Genomic DNA, 15,036 nt, shown 5'->3' with positions numbered 1-15,036 from the left:
TCTCTCCCAACAAAGAGTCCTTCATTTGATGCCAGTGAGGACACCAGCTCGGCCAGGGGGGGATATGAAAGCAACGCTTTGTCGCTGAAATTGCTCTGTCGTACTGCACACACTCTGAGTGATATGAGAGCAGGTCATGTGACACACTGTAGCGAGGCAGTGAATGACACAACATCAGGAGAAAGGGTCTGTAATGCAGCTGCCAGCTGAGATGATCCCACAGGAAGTGAGATCTGGGATCAAAGCGGTATTCATCCCCTCTCAGAGGTTCACCATGTAATCCACCCAGCTCAGACCCTCCGCAGCTCTCTATACATTGAGGCTCCGGCTTTGTTATAATGGCAACTTAAACCTCCCGAACAATACGCTCAGTACAATGGAGGCGCATATCTGTTTCTAACCTCTAAACCTGTAAAGAGCGATTTCTTCATATGATACAGTCAGTATGTTACCTCTCATAACAATCAATCTTTCCACTTTCTTAACTCACTGAAACCTGAGCAAACTGGAAGTCAATGAGCAACTGAACAGGAAATGTCCCAAAAACAGCAAGGAATTAGTAAAAAGTTACAAGAAAATTACCTCAAAAAGAAAAAAACAAACAAGAAAATTACCCGAGGAGAGTGCTAATAATATAAATGTATTTTTCATTTGTATTCCACAGCTAATTTTTACATCATTTTCCTGTCCCCTTTGACTTTTTGTCACTTTCTGGGACATTTCTTACCATGTTGCTTTTCCCCGTGTTTTCGAAAGAAAATAAACCAATTTTCTCAGGTGTAAATTGATGTTAGAGGTTTCCAAATGCAGCGCAAGAAAACTGTTATCGATCCAGGTTTCAAAGTGTTTAAAGGTAAGTTTGGTATTCTGCAACCTGGTGCCTATTTTCCCATGTTTTTGTGTCTTAGTGGCTCATTGGAGCAACAATTTTTAAAAATGGTCGAGTATTGAGTGAAAGATTTGCTGTGAAACAGGCTTTGATGTGACAATTTGGGGCAGGTGGCACCTTTAATGTACGTCCTCTAAAAGTGTTTGCTTTTGCCTCTGACAGGCTTTCTGGCAAAGTTTGGAAAGGATCCTTACAGACATAGACCTTTTGGTTAAAGATTAGATCGGATTAGATTTCACTTTATTGTCAGGAATAATTCTGAAATATGTCTCGCCTCCCAGGACATCAACAGTTTCACCTAAATACATATAAAATACAAAAATACAAGCAACATTTAATCAAACAAAAAAAAAAATCATACAACAATCAGACAAATCACAACAGACATTACGAAAAGTGGATGCGAAAAGTTCCTTTTTATTTAACCAGAAACAACCCTGAAATCACCACTGCAACCAGACTCCATTTAAATAAACAGTAATTTAATCATCATAAAACACGCTTCATTCAAATTTGACAGTAATATTATATAATACAAAGTTTCTTAAACAAATGCTTCACTTTGTGGCAAATCTGACAGGAAACAAAGAACAGTGCTGCATCAACATGGAAAGTTTAAGCAGCAACTGTTTTTGTATTTGTTCAGCTTAAATTTTTGTGATTGCATTCATTTTATATGAAAAGGTTCAATATATTCATTACAAGTGCCAATTGGATTACTTTAAAAAAAAAAATCCAGTTGATTACATAATTTAATACAGAAACTCTCCATTATGACCTAAAATTATGAGCTAGCTCTCACCATTAAATACACCAAAATACCAATTTTGCCCCCATGTTTCAATCTCTCCCTCAAACTGTAATAAATCACAACCGGTCCTAAAGAGCTCAAAAGCACATCCGTCAGATAAACATAAACATAAACAGCTGCTGCAGAATTTAAGTGGTTTCATTTGGTTTGAATGTTTTATTTGCACACAGCCAACAGCAGTAACCGGATCCTTCCACTCAAAGACCCTAAACACGAGATAATGATCTAAATATTGGACTTTTTGGCTCATGGAGATCACAGCTGGTTGCATACTCTGTTTGTGTAACTGTCTTATTGACTTTTACACATTTTAGAACTGTAAACAGATGACCCCGTCAACTTCAGCACTTTGTGAGGAGGCTGAAACTCTTCTCGACTCAGAGCACCGGTCAAATACTCAGCCTGTGTGATCTGAATGCTCCAGCAGCTGATGGTTGAGGCATCCTGTGTTTTCAATTTAGAAAAAGCAGCCATTGACTTTCAGTCATTTTGCTCTCCTTCTCTAAAGCCAGCTGTCTGTTTGTACGAGCCTCCGTCCTTCTGTCTTAATTACAACTGTTGCATGAGAGGGTGATCATTTACACCCAATCTGCCGACAGATTCACCAACTGCATCCGCTAACTGCTAATTGGCGAGCGGCCGATGCCAAATTGTGCTACAGCTTGGAGACATTTTCACTGTTAGCGATTAGAGATTCAAAGCAGAAACATATGTAGAGCATCTCAGAGAACATTTTGTGACCTTATGTGAAGATTTTTTTGTGTTTTAAGAAATACTCAGCCCAAAAAATGACTATTTGTACATCAATTACTCACCCTGCCGAATTCATTAAGACAATTTTTTTGTTCAACATGCCTCCGTGGTGAACAATAAAAAAAACAGAGAATTCTTGATAAACATACATATTACATATTCAAAGCAAATCACAGTGGTTATAGACTACTGTGACTAAAGTATACATCTATTTGTTTGTGTTAATATGTGTGTGTGAGTATTTATGTTTACATTTTTAGTTATTTTACTGTTTGCTTATGTATGTCTAAAATGTGTACATGTATACATGTATACATGTATGTATACTTTCATTTTAGTTTTAAATAATCTGTCTTTCAGTTTCTCTGGTGGGGGTTCAGGGGTAAAAAAAGAAACAACATGCAAGTTTTTTTATATTTTCTTATTTCACGCTGATTGTACTGCAGCTGTTATGTTGTGGAAAACAAGAATTTAAAAAACAACAACCTAGGACGTATATTTATCAAGCATTTTCTCCTTTTTTGGATTCTTAATTCACTGTGGAGGCATGCGAGAAAAACATTTTCTGCGTGAATTTAGAAAGTATTTCTTCAACTTTATAGTTCCACTCAAGTTTTGAGTGTTTTAGATGTCAAAGTGTTGTTTTAGTCCTTAACTTGAACTCGGATGATTTTATGCTGTACCTGTTTCTTTTGCTTCACTTCGCCAAACAACTATTTACATTCCAAAATGCGAAGGAAGTTTTCTCTTTCTCCTCTGACTCATTGAGGCTCGCCAACGCAGCTCCACACTGAACTTGGCAAGTTGTGTGTCCCCATGTCTATTTATACTCCGGCGTGGGCTGCTTCTCCCACGCTCAGTTGTACAAACTCACACTTTTGCTTATTACACTCACTGCCAAAATCCAAACGGGACGCTCCTTCAGAGGCAAAGCCGTCCGTGTTAGAAAAGAGGCAGGACTCTCTGTGTCATCATTATGCACTTGATGTAATTGCCAGTTTGACAGGAAACATTTGTGTGTCCTTACAGGAAGTGTACGTGGGGACGGAGACCATCTGCACTGTGGACGGGCTCCACTTCAACAGCACATACAAGTCCAGAGTGAAGGCCTTCAATGCCAGCGGAGTGGGCCAGTACAGCAAGACACTGATCATGCAGACCTCTGAAAGTACGTTAAGCATCATCTCCTCTTCCTCTTCCGACTAATATGGCGTATTTCGTTAAGATAAAAACACACTCTCAAACAGAATTCATTCATTAATTCCTCTGATCTGGGATCGTTCAGTCAGTGTTTGGAAAAAAATTATAAGTTTCCCCAAAGTTTGAGTCCCAAAAGAGCTGAGACTGAAGTCTGTGTTGCTATAGAAGACACTTTTAAGTTCCCCACTGGCAGTTCTGATCTTTTTTTTTAAATATATTTGTTATTAATCAGGCAAACTTTATTGACAGTATCTATCTAGACTTTTTCAAAGCAGTTGGTCTGAAGTAGAGGAAAAGGTCTGAAGAGGTCAAAACTCAAGGAACACTTTTATTGTCACATGTCAGCTTCTGGTCTTTATTGGGGCTGTGATAATTATAATAACAATAATAATCTTTATTTATGTAGCACTTTTCAAGTTTAAGCACAATTTACATTTACCCCAGTTGATAAGGTACAAGGTAGATTTATTTGTCTTTTTTCAAGCGTAGTTTAAAAAATGAAATTAAAAAATACAAAAGAAAAGTGTACAAAAAAAAAGTCAGAACAGGGAATAAGCTGGTCTGAGCAAGCGAAGATAAGGAAACATGTAGTGATATAAAAAACTGGTTGTGGCCGTGACAAATAGAGGAAATGAAAGAAAGAAGATAAATACAAATATATTCAAGCAAGAACCCACAGTGTAAAAAAAACAAACAGAAAATATGAAGTTAAAAGGTCAACAAAAAGCCAGTGTGCACTGATTTGGCTTCTCTGCAGCTGTTTCAAAGTTAAGCAGAAGGACATGATTAAATATACATCTCTGCTGCCAGCACTGCAATCAGTTTGTCCTCCGTTACCACTCTGACTTCTTATTTTTAAGCACTTTTGCTTTTCCAAATGCCTGCTACATGTTTGTTAGTGCAGTTCTGTCTTTCCCAGGTATTTTAACACCTTCTTTTTTTTGCTTTTTAGTGTTGTAGATATTTTAGTTTGACACACATTTTTTGCATGACTACATCTTTGTACATTTCTATTGATATCACATTGGATTAAGACTGGCCATGACGTGTGCTGTAGCAAACAGATGGCAGGTATTTTATAATAACAGTAATAATATGTTCTTGCATTTATTGTTATTTCATGAGATCACAGACCGGAGTCTCGCCTCAGCTCCCCCTCGTCTTTTTGGGATGGAAGCATTCGTTATCATCAAAATTTGACTGAACTCACAGAGATCTTAAGAATAATAAATTGTTGCTGCTAGACTAAAGTCTTGCATCTTCAGACAGACAACTTCTTAGGAATTTGGGGAAAAAGATAACTTTTTTAACCACGACTTCCCCTGCAACTTCTGATTTCAGATTGAAAACTATGCACTTTGAGTTTTTAATTATGGGTTTCAAAGGGATTTCAAAGAGCTGAGGGCCGTCAAACGTCGTCATCCTCTTTTATCTTTCATGTAACACAAAAATAATAACAGTAAAAGCCTCCTTTGCAAGGTTTTAACCCAAAAGCAGCAGGATGTTGACTCTGTTTGAGGGTGTGTTGGAGCTTTTAAACCAGGTACATCCAGTAGCAGCTGCTATAATCCACCCGTGTGCTTGCTTTTCCATTAGTTTAATGCTGCTCTGCACACAGGGAAGCCTGTCATCCATCAGTGGATCTGAAAAGGACAGACAGCCTCCCTACACCTGACAGGGAGCACTCAGCAGCTCAGACAAAGTGATCTAACCACTCAGTGTTTTTGCAGAGATCTGACATCCTGCACCCGGACCGGCTTTGATTTTGTCTGTTTTATTTATGAGGAAATTTCTCCATCAGAGCCGTCTTTCTCTTTGTTTTCATGCTTGTTCCCTTTTTAGTTTCTCTTGATTGGTTTTTCAGAATGTTTTGCTTTTGTTTTTGGCATCTCCTCTTTGGCATTTAAACTTGAGCAAATTGGTTTGATTTCTTTCAAAAAACATGGGAAGAAGGCAATGAGCAACTTTTAAAAAATTACCCCAAAATGTGCTGCAAAATAATAAATCTGCAAGGAAACTGTCTAGAAACATAAATACATAAGGAAAGTACAAAATAATAATAATATAATAATCTAGAAAATGACTTGAAATAGTACTAAAAAACTATAAAATTATCTTTTATTATTTATTATTATAAAAATATTATATATTCTATAACAGATTTTGAATATATAATTTGGTTAAATAAATGAATATAGTTTGTGCACTTTTTTTCCCTTTGTTTGGATAATTTTCTAATAATTCTCCTTCTCTCATATTTTTAAATATTTTTATTCAGTTTATTTTGTCATCTTGTCACCTTTTACCAATTTTCTAATTTTCTTATTTTCTTTTCCCATGTTTTTGAGCAGAATTAAACCTTTTTGCTCAGGTTTCAAAGGTTCAAATACTTGTGATAGCCTTGTGAATGCAGCACAAGAAAAACTGACCCAGGTTACAAAGGGTTAAACCAACTTCCCTGATCAAACTTGCTTTTTACCTTCTCCCCCACCCCTCCCGACCCCCTCTACACTATCTGCTTCACTGCTTCGCTACGCTCTCCCCTCTTTTCTTTCTTTTCCTCCCTTTCATTTCACGTTTCAGCTGGACTCCCTCCATGTGATATTCAGTCTATAGGCACAGGTATGGACGGCTCTCATTGCAGACCACTCTAATCCCGCTCGTTGCCATCGCCCGTGTCATTCGTGCCGTGCTTCACTCTCAAACCAGCAGGTGGACAGTTTGCTGCACTGTGGGCTGCACTTAATAAATGTTCAATACAGGCTTCTAATAAACGTCTTTGTTTTATTTCCTTTGGGAAATAAAAGCATGTAATGAAACTTTACTGCACATAGTGACACCGGTGAAAGATGGTGGACGAGTACGTCCAGTGGAGCCCATATAAACAGCAAACGCCCATCTGTCACACCCCATATTTCTCTGTGTAGAGTATAAAGTGATTTAATATACTTTCCATCCTGAGTCAAACAGTTTGCAAACTTATCAGCGTTTGATTTAGCCTGCCTGCGGCAGTGAACTGTGTTGCAAGAGCTTACAGAAAGTCAAAGTATGAGTATGAGTACTAACTCTTATTATATGGATGTCCTAAACCCGTGTGGTTTTCCAAGCAGGTGAAATCAAACGGAAATTATGTGCATTATGTGCAAACTGTCTGACACAGGTGTGATATTATAAATATTGTTAAGATTCTTAGGAGTAAGTTATAAGTTAAGTCATAGAGCGGTAAGTTAAGAGTTATTAATAGTAATAGTAAGAGTTAATCTTTTCTTATTCTTTCATGAAGTTTTTACAGCTTAAATGTAAATTCACCTCATCTAACCTCCAGCCTCCAGATTCATGTCACTTTTGTAAAGTCATCATCATCGCATCAGGTCCTGCAGTCACTGATATTATTGATGCTAAACAGCAGCGTGTGTGTGACTCTTCCCGTGTGTGTGCACAGTCGCTTGGTTCACCTTTGACCCGGCCTCCGCTCACCCGGACATCGTCCTCTCCAACGACAACCTGACGGTGTCGTGCAACAGCTACGACGACAGGGTGGTCATGGGTAACTCTGCTTTCTCCCGTGGCGTTCATTACTGGGAAATGACCATTGATCGCTACGACAACCACCCAGACCCGGCGTTCGGGATCGCTCGGGCTGATGTGCTGAAGGACGTGATGCTGGGGAAGGACGACAAAGCGTGGGCCATGTACGTGGACAACAACCGCTCCTGGTTCATGCACAACAACTCGCACACCAACAGGTAAGGAATTGTTCTGAGATGCATACTGATGCTTTGAAAATTATTATTGTCATCTTTTGTTAAGATTAAAAAGTACCAATACAACAATTTCAAAATGCTTCAATAATAGTCTTGCATTCAATTTTTATTTATTTTTTTGCTAAATGACTATTTCCAAGGTCAACAGTACATTTTAATGCTCAATATGTTTTGGGTTTTTTTTTGTATTTTGAGTGAATTAATCCTTTATTTATTATTAAGATTTTTTTTTTTTTTTTTTAAAACTCACCTATTTGTGCCTCAAACTGTTATTAAGTCTGTAATTTTTAAAGGGAAATGTCTCTAAGTAAAACAGGTAACAAGTCAGAGACATCTGATATATAACAGACCACTTGTTATATATAACAAGTGGTCACAAGTTTAAAATGTTGGGAACCAGTGGTTTCATATGATTTTCATGTTTTTTGGGCTCTATCTTTATGCAAAAAAGTAGCTGAAGCCATGGAATATGTGGAGTAAAAACATCAGTATTTTATTCTGAAATATTGTAAAGTAGCAGAAAGATTTACTTGGATAAATGTAATATCTATAATTTCTCTCTGTACAGGACAGACGGCGGCATCGGTAAAGGAGCTACAATAGGAGTTCTGCTGGACTTCTCCCGCGGGATCCTCATCTTCCTCATCAATGATGAGCAGCAGGGTCCAGTGGCTTTTGAGTCCTTGGAGGGCGTCTATTATCCCGCCATCAGCCTAAACAGAAACGTCCAGGTACAGAATGATGTATATTTGAACTGTGGCTTTTCAGACCCTCTCAGTGACTTTATTTCTGAAAAGCAACGGGCAACAAATATAGCTAATTATTCAGATCATTGGAGAAAAAAGAGAAATATGTTGTAATTTACTCTGATACAGAATAATCAGAGTCCTCCGCCATCAGCGCAGTGTCTCACAGAAGCGGGATTTCAGCTGTAGTGGGTTTCTATGGTTACGTTGATGCTCTCGCTCTCTGGATTGGGAGCCCAAGAAAGTGACGCTCTATAGGAAAAGCAGCGTATTTCTCAAGACAATAAAATGTTTTTTGGGGGGATTTTTATATTGAATCTGATTCAGCAAAGCTTCCATTATTATGTATGCAAATGAATGTGCAATGGTGTCATCTGGTGACTTTATGCATCTTTCCGAGCTAGTGCTGGCTACTTTCATTGGAAAATAAATTGGCAACACTGCTGCATATTCTTTTGAGCCAGGGAGTGACTGTAACTGAGAATAGTGGCACTTTCTCCTGTTAAAAATAACCAGTGAAAGCCTCCAAACACAGCCTCAGATGTTCCAGCAAGAACCAGATCTGAAATCGGAAAGAAATTAACAATATCTGCAACCAAGATTACATGTTTCCCCAAAGTTAGCATGTAGCTTAGTATAGCAGTGTAGGCTAAATAATGTAAACACTCTGTCTGCTGTGCCTCATTATTTGAAACTCTGGCCACTATATATGAGCATCCAACACTGCTACACTATATATAAGACACAGAATACAGAAAAGCATAATGGTTCCCCTTTTAACTACTTTATTTTTCTGAATTGGATTATCTGAATGGATAATTATTTCAGCAAATGAATCCCTCAACATACAGATTTCTCCTTTTGTTTTCCTCAAATTGAATCAAATCATGAAATTCTTATGCTAAGACAAATTTCTGACCCACACAATATGTTGCCAGTATAAAATGATGATTCCTCTATACAAACACTACAAACTTCAAGCCATAGCATGTCAGTTTGATATGTAAAGTGGTGCTAATTTAATGGTGCATTTTCACAAAGTTAGTGGACTTGAGAGGATCTCCAAACTGAAACTGAGAGTTTCTCAGACTTTAAAAAGCTCCCTCCAGAGGCATAAAAGATAATATAGAGTTGTTATTACTGGCTGAGTTGTACTCTTTGTGACAAGTAAAGTAAAATTGTGGAGTGCCCCTTAAAAAAGAATGTATTTGCAGCAAAATTCAAAGTATTGGAAAAATCTGTCTGCCTAAAGTAGTCTGGTTTAGTGCGTTTTACTGAATTATTCAGCATTTTGCAATAGCCTTTATCTATCATGATCATATATGATAACATTTTAATTACCTGACACATTATGTTTACAATACCTGGTCAAATTGCAAGCTTTTTCGGCTATACTTCTCCCTGGGGGTGCTATTTTATAGATTCACCCACCCTGAGTAGCGCTGCAGGCAAAAACAAACGTTTTCACTTGTAGATCAACAAAGTTTCATAAGCGCACAGTTAATATTCATTAAAAATTGCTTTTCCAAGTTTTACAAATGTGGGCTCAGAGGATTAAACCTTGAAAGAAGAAGCTTCAAAGACTCAACAACAGTTAGTAGCTTTGAATTTCTTATTGCTTTCAGCTAGTTTTCCCCTTTTTAATGCCGTCTCTGGGTGATGAAAGCGCCTCCCAAACAAAACACACAGTGAGCAAACGGTTCAGCAGCTCCACCTGCAGGCAGAAAAATAAACCTGTTCGCCATGATTTATTAACCCATATATGTGTGTATGTTAATGTGTTTTTCTTCAGGTCACACTGCACACTGGTTTACCCATCCCTGACTTCTACACTCCCGGGGAGGCGGATCCCACCGGCTCTGTGTGCTAAAGACTCACCACCCCCCTCACCGGCTGGGCAAAACCTCTCCAGGAGTTCATCCTGCCCGTCAATAACTATGATCCAACCCTCCCCGTCCCCACCTCCTCTTGTCCCCCTGACCCACTGACCCCATGACTCTCTGTAAGAGGCCCCATCCAGCGCTGAGCCATGCCTTTATCATGCCTAAACCTTGGACACTTGGACCATCTGCGGGACAAAAACGGACCGTGTTTTGCGATCCGTACCTTGTATTTTGACGTGATGCAGATAGTTGAAGAAAAATAGTCTCAAAATAATGGGCTTGGAACTATGTGGTGTGATTGTAATATCCAGCCGAAGGAATAGTTTGGAAAATACTCTTATTTACTTTCTTGCAGAGACAAGATTGACACCATTTTCATGTCTGTACGCTAAATATGAAGCTACGGTTTGCAGCAGGTTAGCTTAGCTTAGCATAAAGAATAGAAACAGTGGGACTGTCCACGCCTCACTGAACCATTTTACAGGGTTCCCATGGTCATGGAAAACCTGGAAAAGTCATGGCATTTCACAATTATGTTTTCCAAGCCTTGAAAAGTTACGGAATAAGTAAAAATATGTGAAAGTTTTAGAAAAGAAGTAGACTTGTTAATACTTTGAAGCCCGAGCAAATTGGTTTGATTTCTTTCAGAAATGGGAAAAAAGGCAATGAGCAACTTATAAGAAGAAATTACCCAAAATTTAGTAAAAAGTACAAGAAAATCACCTGAAAATTAGCAACAAAAAAGAAAAGTTAAAACAAACAAGGAAATTACCAGAAGAAAATATTTAAGAAATATCAATTCTATAACAAACATTTCAATAAATGATTATGATAATTACATATATATATATATATATATATATATATATATATATAATTTTTTTTTTTTTTTTTACATTTCTCACAATACTTTTTAAAGTCTACTAATTTCTAGAAATTTGTGGGACATTTCATCAAGCTTTCAAAAGAAATCAAACCAATTTGCTTCGTGCTCAAGATGCTTGTTAAAGGTGTCTAAACGCAGCACGAAATTAACAAACAAACCCCCCCCCAAAAAAAGAAAAAGATTCAAAGGGTTAAAAATCACTGAATTTTTGGAATATTGTTGGTTGTGAAATTGTTACAGTACTTTTCCATGGTAAATTTATTTCTGTAGCTGTCCGTGTAACATGGCTCTAATATGTGCTGATGTTTGACAGCACTTAGTTTATCATCACATACTTTTTTCCATTTTCTCCCTGCGTACCATCTGTCCCTTCATGTATACCAGCTAGATGAAATTATCTTTAAAAACATTTTGAATCTGACATGTTTGAACAACACAGTTTTAAGAGCACAAAAATACTCTCTGCAAGGAAAGCAAATAAGCATATTTCCTAAAATGTTGAAGTATTCCTTAAAGGTAAGGAGTTTGTTTTGTAAATGAGTCGACTTAGAAAAAGTAGCCCCCTTCATACCATCAACATACAGTTCAATATATTCCCCATTCTTATCTTTCTTTCTTAAAAAAATATCTTCTTTATTTCCTTGTCTGCCATCAGTCATGAACACCACTATTTTAAAACACCAGGGGAGCATGACAGGTCGTCTTTCGTGTGTTTGTGTGCGAGGTGGACGTGTCAGCAGCTGCAACGATCCCTGGACGAGAGCAATAGTCCGACTCTCAGCCGCATCACTGTTGTATCCTCATCCGTGTACATGAGGCGCTTTTCTTAGTGGCTTAACTTGTGTGATCCTTCTGTATCGTCTGTAAAAAAAAAAAAACAAAGAAAAATACAGCATTGGCACATAAAAACTACTGGAAGCGAGGCCTTCATGCAGCCTTTCTTTGCGGTGCAGCTCTCAGAAGAGGAGATTTGGGTGTAATGTATCATAAATGCGAGCGATTGTGTGCTTTGAAGTGTGATGAAAATGGGTTAAAGATGATGACTGTGAAGCTCTTTGAATAAGGTGCTACAGCAGCTCGCTTCATCCTGGCTTTTTTTACCGTAGGTGACTGGATCCTGGTAGTTTTGTAATATTGTTATTGAAATGATCTACTGCAAAGAGGTGTATAGCTAAATAAGTTATTGATGTTCAGAGTTTTTCAATGAGAATTCAATATTGTTCCTTTATTTGATGTATAGTCATTACAGAAGGAAACAAACTGAATCTTTTTGTTGCTTTAAAAATGTAGTTTGGAGTTTGTTCTCAAACTGAAGAGACTTTTCAGTGATTGTGAGAACCAGTTTATGTCCTACAAAAGCAACAGGAAAGGTGGTGATGCACTGGGAGGTTCAGGTGGCGTTAATATTGGGCAACAGTCTCCTCAACAGGCAATCGTGGAGCCATGCTATCAGCTGTGTGATGCTGTAGTTCGGCACAGTGGTGCTTTGAGCTAAATGCTAACACTAGCATGCTCACAGTCACAACACTAATATGCTTATTTTTAGCAGGTATAACTTTAACATGTTAACTGTCTTAGTTTAGCATGTTAGCGTGCTATTATTACAAGTTTTGCAGATATTTGATTGAGAATCAAAGACAGAGTTTAATCTGGTGGAACTAGAGAAAAATATTAAGTAATCCCCAAAGTTGTTACGATTCATCTGCAGGGGAACATAAATGTCTGTGTCCAATTTCATTACAATCCATCCAACAGTTGTTAAGATATTTCACCAGAAACCACAAATGTGACCCCCCCCATGGGGGTGCAAAAGGAAAAGTGTAGAGGATCAGCTAAATCATAAGGGTTCATCCTTTGGGGATCATGCATGTTAGTACAAAATGTTGTGTCATTCCAACTGATAGATTGAGATATTTCATAGCAAAAGTGACAGCTTTTACCTGTTGAATTCAGGGATTGAGAAAAGCCTCTAGGGTTCATCCTCTAGGGACCATGAGTGTCAGAGCAACATTTCATGGTAATCCAACCAACAGCTGTTGACATATTTCACTCCAAACCACAAATTTGAATGGTTGCAATAGAGTTTAAGTTAGGGGGATCACCAGAGTCATTAGGACTCATCCTTTGGGAACCATGAATGAATGTGCAAAACTGTCTGAAAATTCATCCAAAAGACAAAAATGTCAACATCTTGGTGGCATTAGAGATAAAGTCAGGGTTTCACCAAGATACTAGGATTCATCTTCTGGGGACCATAGATGTGAACTTGAAGATATCAAGAGATGTCACAGCATAGGTGACAATTTTGACCTGTCGAAGGTGTCAGAGTTAAAGTCAGGGATTAAGAGAAGTCTGTAGGGTTCCTCTTCTGGGAACAATACATGGACAACATGTCATGACCATCCAGCCAACAGCTGTTGAGATATTTTATTAAAAGACAAATATGTCAGTGTCTTGGTGGCACTAGAGGTAGGCCTACATAAAGTAAACTACAGTACATAAAGTTCATTAAGTCATTAGGATTCATCATCTGGGGACCACGAATGTCTGTTCAGAATGTCTTTACAAGATGTAGATGTTGAAATATTTCCAGTCAATCTAGCATGTCAAGAAAAGGAAAAGACAAAATGCTGAAAAGCAGTTTGAGGAAACTGTTGCCCTTCAAGTTGCCCAGAAACATTCATGGTGTATTGTCACCCTAAGACATACCATACATGTCTAGCATACACATAAGGTGCTATCCTGTGTTTGAGCTTCATGGGTGTGCCTTTTCCCCTCTTCAGTACCCACAAGATTTATGAAACTTTGCTAAAAACTAGATTCATTGCTTCAGCAGAGTCAACTGTAACATCTGTGATGCCTGACTTCACCTGCTGCTACATATTTTTTCTATCGGCAAAAAGGGCAAACTCAACAACAACCGTGTTTGTTATGGATATAATAACCACAGTATTGAAGGGACTATTACAGTCAGGTGTCTTTCTTAACATGATCCTTTTCTTTTCTCTTCCCCCGGGGTGATATTGATTGTAAATTATCTGGGACTGATACACGGCTGCTAAAATGGCTGCACACATATAGTCTTCAATATGATATGTGCATGTGTGCTGGCAATGATAAACCAGCATTCAGCAAGTTGCACGGCCTTTGCTGCAAGGCTGCATTCAAGCTTTGATTTATGCAACATTTAATTGGTGGTTTTTCAAGGTAAGCCTTTTGTGCGAGCCGTAATTATAATAATACAAAAGCAGCCTGTTCAGCAGAGGGTCACTGAGCAGCGAGACCTTCTTCTGACTCAAACAGAGACAAATTCAACCATTATCGCAGCATTACACAATCTCAGATTCAAGGACAAATATAGAAAAATGACTTTCATTCAGCAAATCAGTCATTAAGGGGATTTTCCACATGTTCAGTAGGAGATGACACATACAGCTGTTACTTTTCCACACATATTCTCTTCTTAGGGAACATTGTCTATGTGAGTGAGTTATATCTGTGAATGACGAGTAACATAAATGTGTGTCTCTGTACTGAACACGGTGTTTAAAAAGTGAGTGATTGTAACATTTATTATTTCTAAACCAGCCAAATACACTTAAATGATATTTAACTTCGATCCGGAGATGATTTCAAGTCATAAAGCCTCCTCAAACTTTTATGAATTATTAAAAACGTACGCACAGTCGCTGGGCGACACTGGGTGTTATATATCCAAATGTACATACATACAGTATGTGTGTGTGTGAGTGTGTGTGAGTGTGTTTTTCCTGCATTATAACCTCATTTTATCTCCAAAGTGATTTTTTTCCCTGTTTGATCTGAAGTGAATGTCATCACTTGATATTATTTACAGTGATACTGAAATATGTCTATGGAGAATTTTATGAATATAAATTGTCACTATAATTTGAACACATTACAATTATTATGATTGTTATGATTAAATGTCTATCATTACCATATTACTGCTATTATTATGATGATCTGAAGTGTAATATGAGCCTCTGTGTTTTTTTGTATGTGTGAATATTCAATAAATAGGTGTCATAAATAGGTGTTGCCTGGAATAGATGTCCATCTGTGCACAGTCTCACAGAAACG

The 15,036-nt window shown here is 37.8% G+C and overlaps 1 protein-coding gene across 2 annotated transcripts in view; it reads left to right on the top strand.

The window, feature by feature from the left end:
- trim9 (tripartite motif containing 9) overlaps positions 1 to 10,867 on the top strand; it is a 45,340-nt gene extending 34,473 nt beyond the window's left edge. The window contains exons 7-11 of one of the 2 annotated variants that reach the window (XM_042500705.2): positions 3,483 to 3,621; positions 6,237 to 6,275; positions 7,096 to 7,399; positions 7,986 to 8,148; positions 9,956 to 10,867. In XM_042500705.2, coding sequence (XP_042356639.1) covers positions 3,483 to 3,621; positions 6,237 to 6,275; positions 7,096 to 7,399; positions 7,986 to 8,148; positions 9,956 to 10,033 — 723 coding nt within the window. In that variant the 3' untranslated portion in view covers positions 10,034 to 10,867. The remainder of the gene's footprint in view (positions 1 to 3,482; positions 3,622 to 6,236; positions 6,276 to 7,095; positions 7,400 to 7,985; positions 8,149 to 9,955) is intronic. The other variant, XM_042500706.2, reaches the window with a different exon arrangement.
- The last annotated feature ends 4,169 nt before the right edge of the window (positions 10,868 to 15,036 follow it).

This window comes from Plectropomus leopardus, chromosome 14, assembly GCF_026936395.1.
Source record: "Plectropomus leopardus strain MGB_pleo_1.0 chromosome 14, ASM2693639v1, whole genome shotgun sequence".
Taxonomy (NCBI): Eukaryota; Metazoa; Chordata; class Actinopteri; order Perciformes; family Serranidae; genus Plectropomus; species Plectropomus leopardus.
The sequence above is the reverse complement of the archived record's forward strand: the minus strand, read 5'-3'. Positions and strand labels throughout refer to the sequence as shown.